The sequence below is a fragment of the Trichosurus vulpecula genome, chromosome 4 (genome assembly GCF_011100635.1).
Source record: "Trichosurus vulpecula isolate mTriVul1 chromosome 4, mTriVul1.pri, whole genome shotgun sequence".
NCBI lineage: Eukaryota > Metazoa > Chordata > Mammalia > Diprotodontia > Phalangeridae > Trichosurus > Trichosurus vulpecula.
In genome coordinates, this window is record NC_050576.1 from 209,964,939 (window position 1) to 209,990,364 (window position 25,426).

Consider the following 25,426-nt stretch of genomic DNA (forward strand, 5'->3'; position numbering starts at 1 on the left):
GGAGAACCTCAAACTGAATTCACCAGAGATACTAAATCCTAAAACAGGGAGAGACTTCCTGAGGTCTACTCACTCATCTGCCCCCTTGCTTTAGGCCCAGATTAGATCCAACTGTCCCAGACAGATGATTAATTTTTTCTAACGTTTAAAAAAGTCCCTAGGATTGATTCCATGATTCCACAGTGAACAATCACCACCAATTCTTTCCTGTAGCACTGTATGATAAACTCTCTTAAAGAGCATTTGAAAAGAAGTATCATGGTACTAACAGACTTATTTTGAACTTAATCATCAAACCCCTTGTCATTTCTGAATTCGCCTCTCTTGTAAATCATTTGAATAATTTCCCTTAGTTCATTTTGCTTGTTTTTTATTAAATTTGCTGGTCGGCCATGTCTCTTTGTGATTCCATTTGAGATTTTCTTGGCAAAGATACTAGTGTTTTGCCATTTCCTTCTTCAGCTCATTTCACAGATGAGGAAACTGAGGCAAACAGGGTTAAGTGACTTGCCCAGGGTCACACAGCTAGTAAGTGTCTGAGGCTGAATTTGAACCCAGGAAGATGAATCTTCCAGACTCTAGGCCCTGCACTCTAGCCACTGCGCCACCTAGCTGCTGTTTAAAAAATTTAATAGCTAGCATTCATACAGGCAATAAGTCTGTGAGCCCTTTATAGATGTGATCTCACATGTATGTTGTGATCCTCACAACAACCCAGTCAGGCAGGGGCTATTATTATTTACATTTCATAGATAAGAAAACTGAGAGGGGTTAAGGCCAGGGTCTCAGAGCCAGCGTCTGCAGCAGAATTCAAAGTCACGTCTTCCTGACACTCTATGCAATGCATCATTGTATCCAACGCAGAATCGGGAGACCAGCATTATAGTGTAGTAGAGAGAACACCAGATTTAAAGTCAAAGAAATTGGCTTCAAATCCTGACTCTGCTATTTATGTCTTCTGCGACTTTCTGCAAGTCACTTAACTTTTCTCTGCATCTCAATTTCTTCATTTATAAATCAGCAGGGCAAAACTAGATGTTAGCTAAAGGCCTTTCTAACATTCTATGGTTCTAGGAGCTTCCTAGGGCATAGGAAATGCAATGGATTGAGTTGAGGGCCTGGAGTCGGGCAGACCCGAGTTCAGATCTGACCTCAGACACTTACTAGCTGTGTGACCCTAAGTGAGTCACTTAACCCTGTTTGCCTGAATTTTCTTATCTGTTAAATGAGCTAGAGAATGAAATGGCAAACCATTCCAGTATCCTTGCCAAGAAAACCCAAAAAGGAGTCACAAAGAGTCAGCTACAACTGAAAAGCAGTAAGCAACAAAAGAAGCTTCCTGGAGAATGAGAAGGGGTAAATATTGCTCACAAAATCCTGTCCCAGTGGTACTTATGGCCACCACAACATACTATCCTGTAAGATAGAGCTGTTGGGAGAATGAGGAGAACAGGGGAGTAGAACCTATAATGAAAAATAATGAAAAAGGCCCAAAACAATTTGATAAATGGATCCCTTCTCTGGTCTTTAGTTTCAAAGGCTTCTTTCTGAGGGCATGTGTTTTTGACATGGAAGACCCCATGCTAGCTATCAATCTAATGACTGGCTAGGTAGAGCTCTCTATAAAAGCAAGACAACTGTCTTGAAGTTTCCAAAGGGTACATAACAACCACTCTGTTTGTCTTATAATCTCCTTTTTCTTCCCCTCTTCAATGGAAATCATAAAATCACAGGATCATGAGGGCAGTTAGGTTGCACAGTGGATAGAATATTAGATTTCAACTGAGGATGATCTGAATTCTAATGCTACCTCAGGCATTAGACCCTAGTTCTAATCCTATACGAGACACATACTAGCTATGTGACCCTTGACAAGTCACTTAATCTTTCTGTCTCAGTTTCCCTCTCTCAGTATCCTTGTGAGGTTCAAATGAGATTATGTATGGCACTTTGCAAACCTTAAGGTGCCATGTAAATGCTACCTACTACTACCAACTCCTCCATTCAACAGATGAGTAAACTTATGTCCAGAAAAGTGACAGAGCCAGGATGTCCTCTGACCCCAGATCTGAACCACATGGATTAGAGATGCTGGTTTGTTACTCTGGTTTCTGGTGTTATTTTTTTCTCTCTAGGCCACTTTAAGACAAGGAAAAAAAGGAATGTTGATGAAAGGGGCAGGATGGAGGAGAAGAAACCAGGTCACTGCCAGATTTATGAGAATCAGGAATGAGTGATTTTTAAAATCCCCACATCATCCCATTTGTTGCAGTTTCTATGCTTTAACCTCAGGTAACTCTTGCCGGACAGTGAGGGAGAAAATAGAGGTTGTAACTTGTGCACTCAATAAATAGGTTTTAGGAGTCTCCAAGGAGACGTGACTATAAATTCCCAGGAGAATCTTCTTACAAAACAGCCCCACATTCCTGTCAGCTTCATCTCCAGTTCTTAAATGTCTGATCTGTCTTCTTAGCCAGTTAAGATTGTGGGCTGAAGAACTACCAAATTTTAGGCACTAAATAGTAGAGTTAATTATAAACATTTTAGCTAACTAGCCTCGTGCCCGGTCAATCTGTTTCTATGGAACATTGGTTTTGAAGTGTGTGCTCGGTCAGATGCCATTTAAGTCGAGCCAATTAGCTTAGCCTTTTGACTCAGCTGTGCCTGACCTAACCTGAATGTGGTTTGACTGTGGCTTTGAAATATCAGACTCCTGCGCACACGCCTTCACTCCCGTCTTCATTTGGCAACAATTCTGAAGCGAGTTTGTGATCTTGCCAACATCAAAAGCCTGGTTTGTAAGATAAGGTAATATTTGAAGTTTGCTCAGTTTCATTCCCTTGTGTCCACAGTCAATCCATAAATAAGATATAAGCAAATAATAATAATAAAAAGACACCACCACCCCCCTTCTAGGAATGGAAATCATCTTTTTCATGATTTGACACCTACATCCCAACCCCCCAAAGAAGTGAGCTGATCCATAGTATAAAATTCAACTATCACCTAAGAAAGAGAGAGAGAGGAAGAGAACTAAATAGACTCTACTTTGCTTTCTTGGCTTTTGGCAACTTTTAAGCATCCATGCCATACTTAGAACGAAAAGAGCCTGCTGTCTCTGATGTTGTCAGACTTTATACTTTATCACAGCTAAGCTCAGACTCCCGTAGCGACACTGCAATCCTGTCCCAAAGCCCTAAAACTGGAGGTTAGGACCTATTCTGGGATTCTAGACGGAACTTTTTTTTTTTCAATTTAAATTTGTCTATTGTTTTTTCCTATCATATTCATTTCCAATTATCTCCCTCCCTATTCCCCCTCTGAGAGAGCCTTAATCCTTTTAACAAAGAATAAAAGAGAACAAAAAAAATCAGTCAGACTAACATATCAACCAAGTACAACATTATATACAAGGTTCTGCACCCATAGGTCCCCCTCTCCTCTTGCAAGGAAGGGAAGGGAGAAGTTACATTTTCCTATTTCTTCTCTAGGGCCAAGCTTGGTCATTCTAATTTCACAGTATTCAGTTTTGATTTTTTTTTTGGTGTTCTTCTTTGTATTTACATTGTTATAAGTTGTGATAGTTTCCCAGTTCTACTTACTAGCAGTGAACCTTTTAAAAAGCCATTTTTTCAAAGGGTGGGACTCTCCTAGTAACAAGCTCATAAAATAGCATGTTTGCTGATCTACAGAATATGGAGACCCATACTCCCAGTCACTTTAAATATGGTGGCTTATTCCCCATTAAAATGTTCTTCCAATGGGCCTTGGGGGAGAAGGAAAGGATTTCTTTTTTAAATTCTGGCTCTATAAATTCCACCTTTTCTTGCTTTGTCACTCCTGAGAAATCTACAAATACAGCCTCATATCAACTTCTACCTGGGACTCTTGCAAAAAGATGTTAACACAGAATCACTTCTACCAAGAATGGAGAAGACAGCTTTTCCTAGGTGTCTAATCAACTCAAACCTTCGGGAGTCAAGTAAAGCCCATGTATGATGCCCACCCCACCCCCTTGCCCTATCCTAATTCTCCTCCCCAAGCTTGAGGCTCCCAGCAGTCCAATCAACCCAGCTTCCCCAAGCTCCTCACAGTATGCACTGTCTATTGTTACAGCAGGAAAAAACAGCCAGAGCTCTTTTCATGACTGCTTTACCAGGAGCTCCCATTCACTTGTTCAAGTAAATTTCAAAGAGGCCTGCTACCCTCTTATCCCCTTTAAGCTCCCCTAGACCAACAATGGACTGAAAGCAATTCAGTTCAGCTTTTCATCCACCACACATTTTATTTCTCACTTGGTGCTCTTATCTCTATAAGGCCTACAATTCGAATGGCTATGAAGAGAGGGTATAATCCCAGCCCTGGGAATCCCCAGTGACCCACCCTACACACTAGAGCAGAAATGACTAGACCCCTGAACACTCTGTAGCAAGAGCACATGCACACACCCAGAACCAGTCAGAAATAAAAGTTTCCTTGGGTCTGCTTTATTTAATCAGGACAGCTCTTGCCCAATGGTTCCAAAGTCTGACCACCTCACAAGCACTTTCTAACGGGTTCACTGGTTTGTGAATTAACAGTCAAAAGTCATCTATTCACATTGCTATTGGCCCTCTTTTAAAAGTTCTCTTTTTCAAAAAAAGTTTTTGACCCTTTCCTTAGTTTTGAATGGTTTTCCTACATTTAGGCAAGGCTCAAACAGCCAGGCTGCTGGGTTTTTCCTCATACTTAGGTCATGTCATTGCTCCAGACTAAGAGAAGCCACTATACCAACATGGCACACTCTGAACCACCCTGTAGCTCTAGTCACAAAGCACAATGGATGCTCAAAGATGATTTCATCTATTTCCTCACAAGCGGCTTCCACATGCAGTTCTACAAAGGACTTTCAGAGGTACAGCTGGAAAGGGGCAAGTTACGTTTTTCCCCCCTGGGAGGGCCCTAAGATCAAACAGCATAAGCAGAACCACCTCCAAATAAAGCCAGGCAAGCATTTCCTCTGGGAAAGGGGGAGGGGAGATGTAAGAGGAAAACACACTATGTCCACTTTTTCCCCCCCTAAATAGCTATTAATAAGCTGAGAGACCTGACCACTAAATAACCAGTGGGGGTCCTAAAATAAAAGATGCTTTGAAAAAGTTGTTTTTTTTTTCCCCAATTGTATATTTTAAAATCTGGATGAAAGCTCAAAGCTACTTCAACCCCACCCCCAATCATTTTCCAAAGGAAAATGGGAATCTAATCTATCTTACTCATTTCAGCTCATGGAGGCAGAAGTGCTAAGAATGCTGGATTTGGGGTCAGAAGACCCAGATTCATATTTGATTTTGCTACTAATGAGTTATATGACTTAGGTCCTTTCTCTTCTCTGAGCCTCAGATTCCTCATCTGTAAAAATAAGAAGAGCTATCTAGATTATCTCTAAGGTTCTCATCAGCTCTAAAATCTTGTGATTATGATTCAACAAATTTAATTTGACATACATTCGGCTTACAACCTATACAGTCAAGTCAGTCAACAAGCGTGGATAAAGCATGTTGTGAGATGTTAAAGGAAATAAAGACATTACAAAGGCCCTGAGCTAACTATACTTTATCATCTAAAAGGGCTATATGACCCAAATATACTTATTTATAATTTGTTTTTCTATACACCTATCTACTCAAGGTATAAAACAAGGTGGCATGAGATGTCCAAAGGAGAAGGTCCTTACTTACAGAAATGGTGGAATCTGATTATTAAAGAGTAGGTAGGGACTCAAAAAGAAAAGGGAAAGGATGACATTCCAAGTATAGAGAACATTATGAGCAAAAGTGCCAAAGTAGGAAGGCACAAGGTATTTTCAGACTGAGAATTAAGTCTCTCAGTTGAGTAGGGGTGTTTAAATGGGAAATCATATGAGAAAAGGCAAGAAAGGTAGAAAAAGTAGCAGACTGCCATACAGAGCAGTCCAGCTTTTACACAAAAAGCAATATGGTACCAAGGAAGACCAAATAGGAGTGATAGCTCCTGTCCTAGGCACTGGATTAGTGGGACAAGAGTATGAAGGTTACATTGGTTAGACTAGACGTAGAAAGGCAAGTAGAAAGAAGCCTATTTTCAACAGCTCAAGTAGATGGTAATGAAGGCAACTAGCATAGTAGCAGAGCACAGAAAAAAACAGGAGAAGGATAGAAGGGATGTTTTTTAAAGCAGAGCGCAGGACTTGCTAAGAACCTAGATACAAGAAGAGAAAGTTAGAGAAGAGTCAAAGATAAACACAAATATAGTCTATCTGTGACTGAGAGTGGGTGGTACAACTAACAGAGAAGCATGTTTGAAGGAAAAGATACATTTAATTTTGGACCAGTTTGAGGTATCACTGGGATGGTCAGGTAAAGAGATCTTGTAGGTATTCTCCAGAAGGTGACAGAGATTTGGTCAGGGATATAGATAAAATCTTGAAAATAAATGAAATGGCAAAAGAAAACACAAAGAAAGAAAAGGGCTGAGAATAAAGCCTTCAAGAAGAGACATATGATGACTCTGAGGTCAAGGAAGAAGAAATCCAAAAGAAAGGCATGTTTGGTACAAAATAATTCAGAAGGTTAAGTAGGGTGAGGACTGAAAAAAGGCCACTGGATTTGGTGATTAGAAGGTCACTAGTGACCTTAGAGAAGAGTGGAAGGGCTGTACATCACAGAATAGGGAGTAAAGGAAAGAATGTAGGATAAGAAAGCCACAGAACTGCGTAGCAACTTTTTCAAGAAGTTTATTAATAAAGAAGAAATGAACATGGAAGTGTAGATAAATGGTATAGAATGGTCAAGGAAAAGCTTTTCCCCCCTCTAATCAGCAAACTTGAATATGTTTGTAATCAAAAAGAATCAGTAGATAAAGAGAGATTAAAGATACACGGGAGAGATAAGGAAGAAGACAATGATTGTGGAAGCAAAGACCTAGAAAGAATGTTTGTGACCATAAGGAAGGAGAACAGATTGGGTGATAATGGCAAGTGGTAAGGAATGGAAAAGAAGAAATTAAGTAGTTCCCATCAGATGGCCCCAACCTAAATAATCTGCTGTAAGGATGTGAGTGGGCATAGGATAAGGTTGGGAGCTTAAAAGAGAATAAGGTTTGAAACTCTGGAGAAATTAGGTAGGGAGTCAGTAACAACAGAGAAGGATTTGTGAGTAGCAATGAGGACCCAATTGAGATGAAAGCACCATAAGTTTGTATTATGTCTCTACTTCTGGGTGCTAATTAATTAATTTCTCCTACTGCCATCCAAAAGCAGAGCATTTGCAAAGTGGAAATTACCCAACTTTGAGGATTTGCATGTTTGGAATGGTAGATGAACAGGAGGGTTAGTGATTTAGTTACAATGGGAAGGCTTACGGGGTCAAAGTTTAGTATGGGGGAAAGGAAATCTAGAGGGAAAGAGATGGACTGGCATGAGAAGGGAGAAAATCACAATCAACCAGGAAGGCCTCTAAATATACACAGAATCCGTGGACTAAAGTTCATTATTTTCATTCACAAGAGAACCATCAATGACTACTTACTCTTACTTTATAAAAAATTCTTACATGTTTATCAAGTTTCTAAACCCATAGCAGATTAGAAACAGCAACTGAAGATAAGGAGGGGAGAAAGCAGGGATGATACTGACAGGAATATTTACTCAATAGGTCTGCAAGCTCAATAAGCGAACAGTAAGATATGCTAGCCAAAAAAAAAAAAAATGAATTCTGCTTCATCAAAAAAAGATATAGCATCAAAATGAAGGGAATTCAAAAGAGAAAAAAGGACCCATATGTATAAAAATATTTAAAGCAGCTCTTTATTTGGGGGTCCAAAAACTTGAAACTAAGTGGTGGTGCCCACCATTTGGAGAATGACTGAACATATGGCATATAAATAGAATATTATTGTGATATAAAAAATGATGAAAGGGATGGCTCCCAAAAAACCTGGGAAAATTTGTATAAACTGGCATAGAATGGAGTAAGCAGAAATTAAGAGAACAATTTATACAAATAATAACAGTATTGTAAAGACAACTTTGAAAGGCATAAGCTCTGATCACTGCAAGGATCGACCATGATTCTGAGGACTGAAGACGAATAATCTCTGCTATCCACATCTTGTCAGAGATGGGATTCAAGATGCAGAATGAGACTATCACTAACAACAGAGCTTTTTACAAATGTTATCTCATTTGATTCCTCTATGAGGTAGGTGCTATAATTATCTCCATCTTCCAATTGAGGAAACTGAGGCAGAGTCAGTAACTTGCCCAAGGCCACACTGCTAGGAAGTGTATCCAAAGTCACATTTGAACTAAGGTCTAACTCCAGACCACTAACCACTGTACCACCTAGGTACAGTGGTTTTGGACATGGACGATAAGGGCTTTTTTGTTTTGCTTGACTATACATAGTTGATTTTCTTTTTTTTTTCTTTCAAATTGGGGTTGTGATGGGAGAAAATAAATGCTTAATTTAAAAATAAAATTTTTTAAAATGGGGGAAATAATAATCCCACCATAAAGTGAGATCAAACCACATCTGAAGTACTGTGCATAGTTCTAGATACCACCACTTGAGGAATAATATTGACAAAGGACTTGGATGTCCAAAATACTTTTATCAGTTCATTTTGCAGTAGCAAAAAATTAGAAACTAAGGGTGTGTTCCCCTACTGGGGAATGGCTAAATAAATTATGGTACATTATTTCATGAAATATTGTGCTGTAAGAAATGACAAAATGAATAGCTTTGAGGGAAGTGGGAAGACTTCTATGAACTGATAAAGAACTGGGGAACAATTTATACAATGAAAACAAAGTTATAGAGAAAAACAGCTTTGAAAGACTTTAGAACTTTTACCAATGCAATGATAAACCACAAGTCCAGAAGATTTTAGATAAAACATACCACCCACCTCTTGCCAGAGATAGGATGGACTTAAAATGAAGAATGAGACATACATTTTTGGACATGGACAATATGAGATTTTATTTTGTATGACTATGTATATTCATTGTGAAGGTTTGATTTTTATTTTTTTTTAATTATTCAATGAGGGGTGGGAGACTATGGGAAGGTAAGATAATAAATGCTTATAAAAAGTTACAAACAAGGCACTGGTAAACCGGATTGTCCAGAAGAAGGCAACCAACATGGTTAAGGGCCTCATGACCATGCTCTCTGTTGAAGGAACTAGGAATTTTTTTTTTACATTTTTATTTAAAATTTTGAGTTGCAAATTGTAACCTTCCCTCCCTCTCTCCCCTCCCCCCTCCCTGAAAGAGTAAGCAACCAGATATAGGTTTGTACATGTGCAATTATGTAAAATATTTCTACATCAGTCATTTTGTACAAGACTCAAATAAAAGGAAAAACGAAAGAAATAGCATGCCTCAGTCTGTATTCAATCAATATCGGTTCTTTCTCTGAAGTCCTTTGGAATTGCCTTAGTTCATTGATTGCTGAGAACAGCTAAGTCATTCACACTTCTTCATCTTACAATACTGCTGTTACTGTATACAACATTCCCCTGGTTGTTCACTTCACTATGTATCAGTTCATGTAAGTGTTTTTCAGGTTTTTCTGAAATCATCCTGCTTGTCATTTCTTACAGCACAATAATATTCCATTGTGATCACATATGATAGCTTGTTTAGTTAGCCATTCCCCAACTGATGGGCATCCCTTTGATTTCCAATTCTAAGCCACCACAAAAAGAGTTGCTATAAATATTTTTGTACAAATAGGTCCTTTTCCTTTTTGTGGATGCTGGATCAAAGGGTATGCCCTTTGGGCATAGAGGAACTAGGAATTTATAAAATGAGGTGCACTATCTTTTAAAGTCTTTCCTAGCTCTAAATCTATGAAATTATGTTTAGGCCTAGAAAAGACTGGGGAAGTGGGGCAGGGAGTGGGATAAAGACATACAGTCTTTTCGACCTATCTTGGGAAAGCAGGATTAGGCTTTCTGCAAGACCTCCAGAGGACAGTACTAAGAGTAAAGACTACAAGTTGAAGAAAGGCTGATTTGAGCTTAATGTGAGGGAAAACTTCCTAATCAAGTGGAATGGCTGATTTGGAAATCAGTGGTGTTCCTCTCTCTTGAAATCTTCAAGCAACAGCAGAATGACCACTTGCTGGGTGTATTGCAGAGGAAATTCCTGAATTAAACAGCTTCTAACATTTGGTGATTCTATGATAACAGGGAAAAGTAACTACTGAATAGTGAGGAAGAGATGAAGAGATGGGAAAATTCTAAGAAGCTAAGCCAAAACTCAAAGCATACCAGTTTGGGTCACTTATTATATGAGTTAACAGCACTACACCTCTCAAGAAACCCATTTGGCTTCACTCAGTTATAATATAGTGCAATAAATGATGTTGCTAATGACCAGTACCATCAAGAAAATGTTAAATAATGCTTAAGAAGGCAGGGAAATACATGATACTTCGGAAACATCTTACTAATGTTGATGGATAAGCTTCAGTCATTTGGAAAACTCACATATCTAACACTTTAATCTGTTCTCTGAACTGTGCTGAATGAATAAGCCATTAATTGCATAACCAGTTTGATCATCCACCTTTCTTCACCATAATCTGCCCAGAATGACACTGAGCTGGTAAGAGAAATCCCATTTGCTCTCAAAAAGGGCAAAGATTTGTCATCAAGCATTCTCAAAGTAATGACCTCCCCACCCCCACCATGCTCTGAAGACAAGTTGAAATCATCTATGTTTGAGAATAGTTGTTACTTTATAATCTTCCTCTAACAACATTAATGTTATGATGCTCCCCTCCCCCATTACATCACAACTTTTACTTCCCCCAAAGGTCTCTGGAGCATTTATCAACAGCAAAGAGAAGACATAAGGCCAATGAGTCAGTGGTAGAGTCGCTGTTGAATTAAAAGGGAACCTTTGACATCAACAGGGTCCAAATACCTTCTTATTACAGAAAAATGAAACTCAGACTTAGAAGTAATATGACTCACTTCATATTACGCAGTCAGCTAGTGGGTGAAATGAACTCTGAGGTGTGAAATGAAGAAATAAATGTGGTTCATCAGATAAGTTAGAGTTGTGGAATGTACAAATTTATCCCTATGGAGCCGTCACTGCTCAAAACATTTTTCAAAATTGCCCCTGGAGACTGAGACATGCAAGCATCACTTGGGATCCAGAATGGTATTAACCAGCTCTATTGCCCATCTTGGACAGCTAGGTGTCCAAGTGGTTGGAGTGTCAGGCCTGGGATCACAGGAGGACTCATCTTCTTGAGCTTAAATCTGGCCTTAGACATTTATTATCTGTGTGACCCTGGGCAAGTCACTTAACCCTGTTTGCCTCAGTTTCTTCCTCTGTAAAATGAACTGGGTAAGGAAATGGTAAACCGCTCCAATATCTTCTCCAAGAAAATTCCAAATGGGGTCCTGAGGAGTCAGACACAACTGAAAACAACAATAACAACTTGCCCATTTTATTACCCAGAATTGGCTCAGGAATATTTTTGGCTATTTAAAAAATCAAACCCACCCTCAAAGGAAGATTTGTCACCACTGAGCATGTTTGAAAGAATGGGCCATCAGCTGGATGTCTGAGTACAGATATTTCTTGGAAAAAGTCTATTTTACAGGTATACCTTGTAGTACCTCAGGTTGAGCAAAAACCCAGTCCTAACCTCTTTTCACCACATTGAACAAGAGAGGACCTAAATCTGAATCCTACTAATGCCATTCACTTTCCTGCTATTGAGAATGAAAAGAATAAGGTGGAAGCCCTAGCTTTCAATACAGTTTAAGCAAAGCCTGCAGAAAATGACACCATCAGCATCTATGCCTTCTGGGCAGAGGATTCTGTAAATCCAACTTTAGTTTCTCACTGCTGGGCCACTACCCTGATCACTGCCATCTCCACTCAAAGCACTGAATGCACAAATACTCTAACTTTCACTCCAAAACAAAACAATAAAACACTCCAAGATGGGAAGTTCAAAACAAAATTTAGATTAGCTGTGTGTCTTCAGTCAGCCTCACTGTCTTCAACCACACCCAGCAGCATGAGAGCAATGACATACTTACACACTACTGTCTGTCATAGACATGGAGTCATCCGTCAGCGCATCACTCGAGATTTCACTGTCATTGGCGCTAGCTGCCGGAGCAAAGACATGGCCCGAGCTTACGTGGTATGGATTAATTGGATCATTCCTCTTGAAGGATCTAAAAAGACAAAGTCCAATAGGAGTCAGTAACCTGTCCTAGGAACCACAGATAAGTCAGTGACCAAGGGCATAGAGGGGAATGGGCCAGTTATCTACCCAGTTTCAACCCACTATAGCCCCTCTAGGCAGGATGCCTGCATTTTCATGCCCATTAAGTTAATTCATCTTGTCAAAAATAAGACACCACAAAAGGACCCTGATATGTCCCATCTATAGCAGCTGAATTGCTCCCAGACTGTTTCGGACAACAGGCTAGCTCCCTTCACCCCTCTCTGCCCCACTTCCTACTGGCCTGATCAAGGAGTAGTTTCCCAAGAATGTCAGAAAGAAAACTTTAAATTAATATTTAAAGAGAGAAATAGTTCTTTTTTTCCCTAGTAGTGAAGGGAAGTGAATGACCTAAAAGGGAGACTGGGGGAAAAGGTTAACCATCACTGAATCACTCTTATGCATTTGGCAGAAACTGACTTCTCCCATGACTATCATGGCATAGGGTCGGGGTTCAGTGCTGGGGTGGGGGCGGGGTATTCAAACAGTCCAAATTACAGGTTCTATCCTGACCCCTGCTTGGGGAGTAAAGTCTAGCAAACTGGAGAATCTGGTTTCAACACTGAGAATTGGTATGAGTTAGCTAGGAAGGCAATCCCTGAAAAATTATAATGGTGTGTCTTGAACTCTCTTCCACTCTCATTATCTCTTCCCCACCCCCCAACACACACACACATATACATTTATACACACTAACCACCATCCTTCTGCCAAGAATGGTTAGGGCCAGCTGGATTAAAGTGAGCAGCACAGCTGTTTAAATGGAAAGAAGTCCTTGGCTCTTCTTGCATCTCTACGCCTTTTGTTTCACTGGCCATTGGCTGGCTCCCCACTTTCAACCTCTTGAGCTCAGTCTTTACAGAGTTCCCTCACATAACAAGTGTGTGCTCCTCCCCTGCTGGGTTGCATTCCTCTGGAGTGACCAGTAAGGGGCTTAAGGAGGTAGAGATAGACCTCTTTCAGCAGGACAGTGCTAATACTGACAGCATGACTAAAGTTAGCTCCCCCATTAAAGCCTGACCTTTGGGGGAGGGTGTGAGGGAAAGAAGAGAGACTGCTTACAATGAATAAAGGAGATATTTAAGCTCAGCTAGACCTATCATGCTTTCCTAAAAGAACAAAGGATATAAATATAGACAGAAATGAAAAAGTGGAAGACTAATGACAGGCCCAAGAAAGATCTCAAATCAGTCTGCAAACATCCTAAAGAGAACATGGTCCTTGGATGAAAACCAGTATTACTGCTCAGTAAAGAACATACCAGCTCAGACAGCAATAACTACAGTCTATGTCAGAGGTTCTTAACCTGGAATCTGAATTTTTTTAAAAAAAATATTTTCATAACAAATTCAACATAGTTGGTTTCCTTTGTAATTCTATGCATTTTACTTTATGCATTTAAAAAAAGATCATTCCAAGGAGTTCAAAGTCTTCAACAGACTGCCCATAACACAAAGAAGTTAAGAACCCTTGGTAGTTCTGGCTGGAAAACAGGGCAACTGAGAGATACAATCAAGTCAATTGAATATAATTCGAATATCTCTGTGCATGGTGGTACTATGCACTAAGGGGCATACAAAAATGATGAGGACATGAGGTTAGAGGCCTCCTTGCCTTCAAGGATCTTCTTATATGGTTGGAGAGTTGAACTCTAAATCTATTATCTGAGTCCAATTTGATTTGATAGATTTTTAAACTTATGGGTTTAAGTGACCTGCCCAAGGTCATAAGGCTAACAAGAGAGCAGAAGCTAAAACTAAGGTTGGCTCCCAATCCCCAGAAGACCTCAAATTTAGCTTTCCACGATCTTGTTATGCATCAATAGACTAAGAAATTAAAAATGAAGTCTTGTAATCCTTAAGTGAGTACACAATTGCCTGAAGGGGGACATTGAGAATATAAAATAAACAGATGTACTGTAAACATACAAAAATTATAAAAGCCAGCCTCTCTCCCCTTCACACACAAAAAATCTACATCCTACATTTCTGGGCTCCACTAACAACAGCTTGTAGTAATATAATGCTTGAAAGTCCACAGAGCACTTTCCTCATAGTGACTTAGTGGGGTGGATATTATGAGACTTATGCTCATTTCGCAGACAAGGATAAGAGAGGGTCAGATGTTAGATGTGACTTATCCAAGGCCAAACAACTAGTAAGCATTAGAGTTTCTACCTGTGTCTCCTGACTCCAGGTCCTGGATTCTTTTTCCACTACCCCATTTCTCCACTAATATCAAAGAACACAGAGAATGGGGAAAGGGGGTTGGTGGAAAACATTGGAAAGTATTACAGGCTTGGATAATAAGATCCAGTAGGCAAGACTGAAGAAACTGTAATGATTCAGCCTGGAAAAAAGATGGTAGAGGAATGATCTGGACAACCCTTCAAGTATCTGAGGAGCCCTCAAAGAAGACTGAAGATAATAATGAACCATCATTCATTACTATCTTCAGAGAGGGGAGAACAAGAGACAAGTGTAAACGGATGGGGGTAGGGAGAAGAACAACAAAGGGATAGAATTCTACAAAAAAGCTAGAGTAGATAAATAGACCAGCTGGGAGGTGAGCTAGAGAAAGAGGAATGGGGAAAACTGTTATCACTTTCCTCACAATTCTTTTAAAACACATTAAATTCTCTAGGATGGTTTCATAGCCTTACCCAGAAGCAGGGGGATGGGTTAAACATTAAAAAACCCATCCCAACCAGAACTGATGATTTTTTTAAGTCTTCAAATCAAAATCAAACTCACATTAGACTAACAATCATAAGGCTGTTGGGAGTTGGATTCGGGAAGACCTGGGTTCAATTACACTTCCAAATGTTTATTAGCTATTATATGACCTGAGCAAGTTAAACTACTTTTAGTTTCACCTAAAACATGGATAAAAAAAATAAACTTAGCATTTACTTTCATAGGGTTGTCTCAAATGAGATAATGTAGGTATGTGCTTAGCAAACCCTAAAAGTACTATATATGTCGACTGTTAATAGTTTCAGCAGTGATAAGTTTGTCTTGCCTCAGTTTCCACAGGTGTCACACATGATCTCCATGATCTCTTTTTCCATTTTTAAGCACTGTGTGATGAAAATTTAGTGAGTTTCTATTCTGTGTATGGTGCTATAATCCTGAGAGACCTTGGGAATATTACTATAAATATTCGAGTCCCAACCCTTTAGCACTTACTCTGAAAGCACACTGGGTCTTGTCGTTCTTTAAAAAGTCTCAAGATGAGCAACAGGTACCTAGAGAGCCAAGTCTGCCACCAGTGGCCCTTAAGTACCTTCTTATGTCCCCTATACTTTTGTCATCATTCTCATATTAATAGATCAGCAGTCATTTTTGACTGGTTACTTTTCGACCAAATGGTAGAAACTACATTTAATCAATCTTCCCCAAGAAATTCCTCTTTGCGATGCTGCCGCACTGCTCCCCGCTTCCTGTACATGATCATTTGACTAAAATCACATGTTCACTCATCCACGTTTGAAACCACTCAAAGTTTTGCACTGAGAACTGACACATGGACTTCCTAAAATAAACCCCCTTCTCCTTTCACTTACAAAATACTAGACTACTGTTTGAGTAGGAATTAAAAATGGGAGTGTATTGCTCCTAACTCAGTTAACTGGAATAAAAAAAGTACTGGAATTTTTCTATAATCATAACAAGATGGTTGGAGGGGGGGGAGAGAGGAAGAAAAGTGAGCTCAGTTTTTAAGAACGCAGAACTTTGCAGAAATCTCCACATACTTTAAGAAAACTGATTAGGGCTGTTTTCTTGTAATTACTTTAAGAAAAAAAAACTTGACCATGCTACAGTAATTGTACCCAGATGGCTTGATTGTTTCTCTTCAGTGCTGTTTTGCATCAAGTTGCCTACAAGGATTTTAAATTCCTATGGAAAATGGTAGCCCATAATGCAAATTTCATACTGCACACTCAAGTCAATCTCTAACCTTAATATGCAAAGTGGTTTCAGCTGTCAGGTGGCAGTTGCTCTGGAGATTCAAGAAGGTCTGATTGTTTTTTTCAGACTATTCTTATCTCTTATCTTGACAACATGACACACAGCATGTTGCTTTCCATACACTGGGCATGGCAAAGGCCCCTTTACAAAGACAGTACAATAGAGTTGGCCTTTCTGGATCCCCTATCACAACCAATGCAATTTAAAGTATTTGTTTATAAGTCTTTCCCTGTCAGTTTAGGGCTCTCAAGTAGCCACTCTAACAACTGAACAAGACTGCTGCATAAAAGCAGGCACACTCCCTCTTTTCCTAAGGCCACACTAACTTGTATTCAATATATTCTTGGACTCACACATCAGGGGACAATTAGGGTTATTGAGAAATACACAAACAAGTATATTTTAGAGATTACCAGGCAGTCAGAGGATCTCTCCTTTAACTTAATCATGGAATGCTGGTCCTAGCATAGCTTTACTGTGGCATCTAGGATAATTGAAGCCAAACTTGGTTCCAATAGCTTCACACAAGTCGGGCCTCATCAAGTGAGTTCTTTCAAAGGACAGGAAGCACTTTGAGCCAGTAGAGGGCCATCTGCTTGGCCCAACTTATTTCAAAGGAAGGCCAAGCTCACTGATGTTAGAACAGAGGATTTAATGGGAGGCAGATGAGCCTACCTTGGAGAGGAATATACAAACACTGCCAAAGCTGCCCTCTAAAGAAGGAATACAATGGAGTGCTCTTTGGTAGAGAGAAAAATCTGTACCCCAAATTAAACTTTCTCTCCATGCTCTTTCCTAAAATAAATGCATTACCCTAAACCCCTAATTCCATATAACTTCCATTAGCACATGTGGCAGTATAGCAGGCCATTTGTTTTGTTTTGAAGAACAGTGCTACCAAAAGTCATTGTAACTTAAGAGTATTTACTATGTACATTCCCCAGAAACACATAGTACCAAACCATATCCACAGCTACAGTCTTTCTTTCCCAAGAGGACCAGTTTTTTCATCTAACCATTATTAAAGGGAATAGAACCAGGAAGTTCATAAACAGTTTAGAATGGCCCACATTCAAATCCCATCTCAGACATTTACTAGCTTTAGCTTCTCAGCTTCATTTTCTCATTTATCAACAAGTATTCATGCTCTTGTTAAAAACAGATATTACCCGTAACATTTAAACCTTACAGGGTTGTGAGGGTCAAAAGCAATAATTTAGGGAGAGCATTTTGATAACTATAAACACTAAGATAAATGCTAATTATAATTTTTCTAGGTATAACAGTGCTTAGGGAAACAGCTAGAAGGACTATACAGCCAACTATGAAGTTGGACGATGTTGTTTATGAACATTTGACTGGGGCTTGAGACAGATTTTAGATTTTATAAACATGGGAGTGGGGAAGGGAGAGGACCCTCCAGAACTCTACTATGGTCCAAAGACTTACCTAAGTCAAAAGAAAAGGAAATTCTACATGTGTTTGTCACCCAACATCCCAGGCATAAGAAAACATGTCAAGATAATTTAATGTTTCAGAGAGGCAGGATGGTATAAGGGATAGAGGATTGTCTTGGGAGTCAAGTCCTGCCTGACACATACTGTACAAGTCACTGTACTTCAATCAATATGCCTCACGAATCTCACAAACTCTGCACTGAAGGTAGTCATCTGTAGTGAGAGAGAGGTTTCTTGTGTTGGTCCTCATAAACAAAACAAAACAAAAACAACCCTCAGACAAGACAGAATAGTTCAAGTTTGGGTCATCAGAATCTCTGACAATAACAAGAAATTTGAGGGGTGAAAAAAAGCCTAATGTAGTTTGAGCATATATAAAATACCTCAATTCTCCAAATGCCACTCCCCAAGAAGGGGAGGGTTGTAGTGATTTGTAAATGCAGACAAGAAAAATCAATTGTGTCAGGAAAAAACTTGATAAGAGAATGCATTAACTTCCATACCCCATAATCCAGACAGAAGGCAGCCCTAAATGCATTATTAACAAACCAGGGTCTTCCCGTTCCCACTCAACACTTCACAACATTAATTCCAACTAAACCTGGTACAAACCCAACTGGAGCCAGCCATATTGCATCTCCACAATGGGCTAGGCTCTACCTGGCCACAACCTGCTTTCAATGAGCTTAAATACTTAGACTACATAGGTATACTAGTCTTTTCCAATCGTTCCCCCCCTGGGGATTAACACACAAAGGTATAATACCAAAAAAACAAACAAACCAGTTAAGGCCTCTCTAAGGTAAGTGAGCTGGGAGGCAGAGGCAGAAAATCAAGCCCTTCAAAGTGGCAGTACAAGACTACCTAACTGAATGTGGCATCACAGGATGACAGATTTAACCAGCATATGGGCAGTATACTAGAGGTCTTAAATCACCTGAGGAACAACAACCATCCAGAAAAATATTCTTCAAGATCCTGAATCAAGGAAAACAAGAGTATCCCTTATTTTCCATTTTTGATATACATCACCTCTTGGGTCGGCGCTGTCCCCCCACCCCAAGTCCACCTAGGTAACAGACAAGGAGCCCCTCGAGGTAACTGCCTGGTGTTTGTAGGAACATCAACTAAGACATTGTTCCACTCTCTACCCTCTTCCTTCTTTCACCCATCATTCAGTTTACCTGTTCATTAGTTCCCAAAGGCCCAAGCACACCCCACCAAGAACACAACAATGGTTAAAATTAAATACTTAGAAAGGAAATAACAGTCCAGAACACAGACCCAGGAGGTCAAAAATTCCACAATTTTGTTGACTACCAAAGGGCCTACCAAGTAAATTAACTCTCTCCTTTTTCCTTTTGAGTCTGGAGACAATAAAATTACGAGGTTAACTTTCACAAAGGCCACTTGGAAGATAAAGGGAAAAGAGAAAAAACATAGGTGGACCTGTCATTCGAGCAGGTAGGATGGAAGCTGTTCCAAAGATAAAGTATCTTAAAAGACTTGGCCATTTTCTAAATGACTATTTATCTTTAGAATCAACAAAGAGTACACCAGAGGCACCCACACTTCAGTGAAGGTCTTTATGAACTAAACCATAATCTTCAAATTCACAATTACTTAAAAAAACCTTGAGCTAATATACCATCAGCAAAGGCCACTGGAAAATGAGAAGGCTCTCTATATTCATAATTTTATTTTGATGCAATACCTAATTCAATATAGATGAGCCACAACCTCAGTTATCTATTAACATTAAGCCAGTCTGTTGACTGTAAACCTAACATGAAAGTCCAACTTATATGGCTTAACCAAAGTAATGTAAGTACACGTGTTACTTCTTGCTCTGCCACCAGCTGCTTCCCTTTTTGCATAATTAAACTCCATACAGATGGACAGCAGAATGACCTCTTCCACAAATAGTGGCTTGGTGGATTTGGTGATTCAGAGGCCTTTTAAAAATGCTTTACTCTCACTCAACTCTAAACTCCAGCAGTGAAAGAGCTAACCCACATTAATGACTACTCCTCAAGAGTTTTTGAGGCTAGGTTTCATACATCTAACTTCATCACCCTCTTTTAATCAAAGAAGAACAAGATCAGAGAGCTGATTGCTAACAGACTGCTCAATCAACTAATCCTTGGGACAGTGTTTTCTCATTATGGTTGGAGGGACTCTTTCCTAGTCCTTTCTCCAGGTGCTCGTGACAAGCTGTGTAAGACCCAGAATATGTATCCTCCTTCAGAAAGGGTTTTCAGTCTAGCTCTTTTAAAAATAAAAGTTCACAAAGTCACTCTTGCCCAAAAGTTCTTACCTGTATCCATTTTCAACAGCTTCTGTGGACCTCACATTTGCTGTAGCCCTTAGAGTTTTGCTGGACAGGCCAACCACTGTAGGCAAAACCTTGCCTTTAAAGTCCTCACAACTCCACTCCTCTTCTTCATTTAAGGTGGGGAGATACCCACAGACCACCTTTAAACTCCCAAGCCCACTGTTGTTAATATAAGCTGGGTTTTCTCCCCCGCTCCTTACGTATTCGAGGTATATATCAGAAGTCAAAAACATCTGGTAGGCATTTTCTTCCATCACCGTCTGAATCTCAGTCTGAGCTTGATCAAACATGATGGAATCTATCTGCTGCTTTTTAATGCTATCTCTTATGTAGGTCTTGGTGGCTGGTTTCAGCTGCTTGGAAACAATACAGTTATTTTCGATGTACCTTTTGTAAATTGCTTTGGCCACTCTTAAAGTTTTGGTATCCTTAAGGTTCATCTGCCTGAATCCATTGCAGGCAAACCAAAAGTCTAAGGTATCCACACACTGCTCCCTCTCCAGGAAAGTCCGAAAAAGATAAGCCCCATCCTGATCACCCAACAAGGAATGTAAAGACTTGGTCCACCTGGCCAGAGGGGAGTCTGGGGATGCCCTGCCTTCAGGCTCCCCCAAGCCATCTTCATTCCTCCTAGTGTTGGAAGAGATAGGCATAGCTTTGATGACTGGGCTCTTGCCCTGACCAAGGTGGACAGATTGCTGGCATGGCGGTGTCTCTCCTTCTTCTCCTGGCACTGGAGGGCGAGGGGCGTCCTCTCTGAAGCTACTGCTGGGGTCTGAGATATGAGTCACCAGTACAGCACTACTCATGGCGACGGAGAGTTTCTCACACTTTCTTCTTTTCTTCCAGTTCTCCTCAGCAATCAGCTTGTTCTCTCCTCACTCAAGTCAGCAAAGGCTCCTCTGAACCTTCTCTCTGCAAGGGGAAAAGGGGGAGGGAGGGAGGGAGGGATGGTGGAAGAGAGAGAGAGAAAAGAGTATTGATCTAATCAAAACCAGATCCACCCAACTTCAAAGAGAGAAAGTAAACAGGCTTTTCAACTCCTCACATTCAAATCAGGCAACCCAGCTATCTTCAATGTGCTAATCAAAAGTATCAGATACACCGTTTCAAAAGAGAAACCTGAACTCCCTGCACACTTTTCCAGTTAGGAGGTTTTAAAAAAAAAGACAGAAAGGGATGAAGAATTAGCCTTCAACAAACCCATTCCATCCAGTCAACCCCATACAGCAAAGGGCCGGGTCTCCAAAGGAGCCTTTCACCGCCACTTGCTTGCTTCCTTCCTTCCTTCTTCCTCCCCTACCCAGGCCAGATAACGTCGGAGAGACCCGAAGTTGAAGTCGCAGGTCGCTGGCAGGTGAAACCAATTTCGCTCAACTACCCCAACTTGGCTTTCGGTAAAAGAACTCGAAACGTGCTCTTCCTCCGGCATATGGTTCCCATTCCTCACCGCCACACCCCCTTTCCTTTCCTCTCCACTCTCCTCTCTCTTCTCTCACTCCTTAAAAATTCAGATTATGATCCCCAGAAAGGAGCACTCCCAGTCCAGTGCTGAAGCTGCAGTGCACGGAACGTGCATCGTGGACGCTGCCTGAGGACCATCACCCAACCTCCCTCCCCGCCCCCTCCCCCCCAACAGCCACCCCCTCCCCCCGGCCTCACCTCCACTCCAAACCAAAAAGATTCAATTTTCTAGCTACTTCCAGACGTTGATTTTAAAATGTCCACCACCACTCCCCGCCCGGGTCCTCGGAAACCTAAAGGATACTTTAAGCCCTTAAGGGACAAACAGTTACCTGCAGCGCCCTCCGCTCCCGCCCACTTCCCCCTACACCACTCAAGCACACACCAGAGAGCAGACCAACTCACTACCTCCCCATCCTCAAACTTTTTCTGGAGCCAAAGCGGCTCTGCTCCCTTACCACCCTCCCACCCTAAACACACACCTTTTCCCCTCAGAACAGGAGAATGAAGAATTCAGAAGCAAAGAAGGGGAGGGGGGTGGAGACATTCTCTATAACCTTGCACGAAGAATCAAAAGCTTCGCATCAACCCAGCTTGGCTCCCCCGGCAAAAAATAAAATAAAATAAAGAAAATCCTTCAACAGACCGACCAAGTATACAAGAGAGCCTCCAAGGGGTAGGACGCCCAGACGCCGGGGCTGGAGCCCAACTGGGAGGGGGGAGTGGAGGGAGGGGTGGAGTCTGGGATGTTGGAGCCCCACAGCCTCTGCCTTCCGAAGGGGAGGATTGAGGTGCTGGGAACCAAAGCGCGGCAGGGGGTGGCGATGGAGGGGGCGGGGGGAGTCGGAGGGGGTCCGTATGTAGGAACCCCACTGCCTCTGCCATAGACTGGGGAGGTTTGCGGTCCTGAGAACCAAAGAGTAGGTGGGGGGGAAGGGTCCCGGGATGTTGGAGTCCCGCAACCTGAGCTATGTGATCGGGAGATCTGCGGTCCCTGGAACTACAGGAGGGTTGGAGGGAGAGAGGAAAGAGGCGAAAAAAGCCGGGGCGGGGGGGAGCAGCTGGCAGAAGGGCAAGAGAAAAGAAAATGAGGTTAAATCCAAGTGTTGACTAGCACATCTACCTGAAAGGCGCAGGCATAGCGAAGCCGGGTTCTCATCTCCTCCAAGAAGGGTTTCCCCACGTAGAGTCTTCCCACTCAAAAAAAAAAAAAAAAGGCAACCGGACCCCTTCCCCTCAGAAGCAAAGACACGAGGAGGAGGAGAAGCAGCAGCAGCAGTCTTTACAATCCACCCGGCGCCAGGGTACCGGGGCCGCGAACACAAGAAGAATCTTCAAAAGGACCAATCCTTAAACACCACCCCACACACATTAAATTAAAGGAAAAAAAATTAGAAAACTCCAGAAATGGCGACGGGGCTGGTAGTCTCTCTTTCCTTTTTTCCCTCTCTGCAAAAACAAAACAAAACCAAAGAAAAAAAGGCTAGAGATCTAAGGCGGAAAAGGAGAGAGAGGAAAAAAAACCTCAGTAAACTCCTAAGCCACTTGCTTCCTTCGCGTCCTAAGCAACTACTGACCCCCTAACTAAGCTCTCTGGGCCCCTTAGGACTTCACAGAGAGTAGCTGGAGGAGGGGGAGGAGGGAGGAGGGGAAAGGGGTGGGGGTAAGAGAGGGGTGGAGGGGTACGGGAACTGCCATCCTTTCATCTCACCTACCAAACACACACGCAGACGCGGGGGGGGGGGGGGGGAGGGAGAGTGGGGGGGGGTGGAGCACGCACACATAAATAATAATGATAATAATCAGACCACAAAAAGATCTCTCCCTACCTCCCCCTCCCCCCGCCCGCGCGCGCGCGCACACTCACACACAGACACACACACACACACACTCACACACTTCCCCACTTGGATAAGTATTTGCTATAGATCTTTCGGCTTTAGGATCATGAATTGGGGGGAGGAGGGGGTGGGCTCTTAGAGAATCTACTCCCCCAACCTTCCCCTCCCCTCCTCAGTCCGCGGCTCTCTTCCTCGCTTGCCTGGGAGCGAGCACCAAAATAGCTTTCCTGAAAAACTTCAAAGCCTCAGCCAAGAGCACATCAAAGGGTTCCAGAGAGGGGCCAGCGCCGGGATCGCTGCATTCTTTGCAACTTACCGCGGATCCACTCTTCTGCTCCACCGCGAAACCTCGAAGGCTCCTAGCACTTGGCCCCCTGGCCGGGACCCGGGTTCTGCACCCAACCACCCCGATCCTACCCAGCTTTGAGAAGGCATCAGAGAACATGGGCAGCTTTGGGGGGGGGAGGGTAAGGGGGGGTGTTAGCGATAAGGAAGAGGGTGGGAATTAAGCAGTAATATATGAATTTTTTTAATCTAACCGAAAAGGGGGGGTGGGATGAATGGGATAGCTCCACCACCCCTTTTTATGCAAAAGATCCGATGCCTCTTCCACCACCATCCCAGCTTTCCTTCCCTCCCCCTCGAACCCCCCTCCCTCCCCTTCTTTCAACACAGGTCTTGTTTCCAGCAGTCATTCCATGCACCAAATGTCCTCCGGGCTATTCCAACAAAAACTGAGCTGTGGGTTTAACTGTGCACATCAAAGGCAGGAGCCGAGAAGCACGGTCCTGAAAGGGAGATAAGCGCCTTTCTGCAACACCCCTGTCCCCTTCAACTAACCCACAGCTCTGGAATATAACATCATACATACATAACACACGTAAATACATACATGCATACACACACCTTTCCGTCTACCCCCCCCCCATCTCCAGCACTCTCCTAACCCCCTCCGGATCTGAGAGCTACCCAAATCCTTTGCTCCCCTCCTGCCGCAGCCCCTTCACTGCAGCCAAGAACCTGAATTCCAGGCCGAGAACTGGGGGTGTTATAATTTGGGGTTACCCCACACCTCAAAATGTTTCTTTGATGAGGATATTCCATCGCACATCACATATGCATTACTATACATATTAATATATGCAAACATCTGCAAAGGAGTTTGGAGACTCAGAACACAGATATTTACATCCATTTTATAGATTATTATTATTATTTTTTTAATCCCTGGAGTTGTTACTAAGTTACCAGGACCTTATCAAAGAGAAGCAATCTCGAGCCAACTCCCCCAGGCTTTGGAGCGTCAGAAGTAAGTGATCCCGCCGCCCCAATCATATTAGCCCAGCAATCCCCACAGTGCCGGAGGAGCCTTAAAGGGACAGGCCCCCCTACCTCCAACACCCCCCCCCACCCCCCACCGAGTCCACCACCCCCGGTCTAGGTCACCACCCTCAGCCGCCGCACGTTCCACTCCCCACGTTAACCCTTCCGGTGCTGACCTTTCTGCTTTCACAACTTGAGTTTTTGACTTTCTAAATCCCGGTTTCTTTTCTCCGTTCCTCCCGCCCTCCGCCCCACCCCCAACCGCCGGGTTCCGCACCCCCCTTCCTCCACCCCCCCCCCCCCCCCAGCACTGTGGAATGCAAGTTTATGTGTAGCATTCTGGCTGTATCCAATACTGCAAGCCCCGCAGTGGATTTTTTATCCCTATCATCAAACACTTGCCCCCGCTCCCCCCCCCCCCCCCGCCTCCTCCCTCTCCTCTTCCCTTTGAATTAAAGTTTCCCTGGGGAGCTTTAGGCTGCTTACTGGGGAAGGTGATTTCATACCTGTGAGTTGCACTGGTAAGATTCCAGCCAACCTAAGCCTGAGCACACACATGCGTGGATGTGTACATGTATGTGAGGTCGGGTGAGGTTTATGGGCACAACTACGACTGCAGCTGGGTAATGCAATTGAGTTGGCTCTATGGGTGATGAAGGGGAAGGAGATGTGTGAGTAGATGCCTAGGTGCTCTAGGGAAGCAGGGGGAAAGCAATCCTGACACCTAATTAGAAGGCATTTCCCAATCCAATTA

The 25,426-nt window shown here is 42.2% G+C and overlaps 1 protein-coding gene across 2 annotated transcripts in view; it reads right to left on the reverse strand.

Annotated features, from left to right (window-relative positions):
- The window catches only part of AXIN2 (axin 2), a 44,735-nt gene extending 20,611 nt beyond the window's left edge, over positions 1-24,124 (reverse strand). Inside the window, exons 1-4 of one of the 2 annotated variants that reach the window (XM_036757578.1) lie at positions 23,666-24,124; positions 22,632-22,957; positions 20,027-20,959; positions 12,091-12,231 (exon numbers count right to left, since the gene is read on the reverse strand). In XM_036757578.1, coding sequence (XP_036613473.1) covers positions 12,091-12,231; positions 20,027-20,853 — 968 coding nt within the window. In that variant the 5' untranslated portion in view covers positions 20,854-20,959; positions 22,632-22,957; positions 23,666-24,124. The remainder of the gene's footprint in view (positions 1-12,090; positions 12,232-20,026; positions 20,960-22,631; positions 22,958-23,665) is intronic. The other variant, XM_036757577.1, reaches the window with a different exon arrangement.
- Between the last annotated feature and the right edge of the window lie 1,302 nt (positions 24,125-25,426).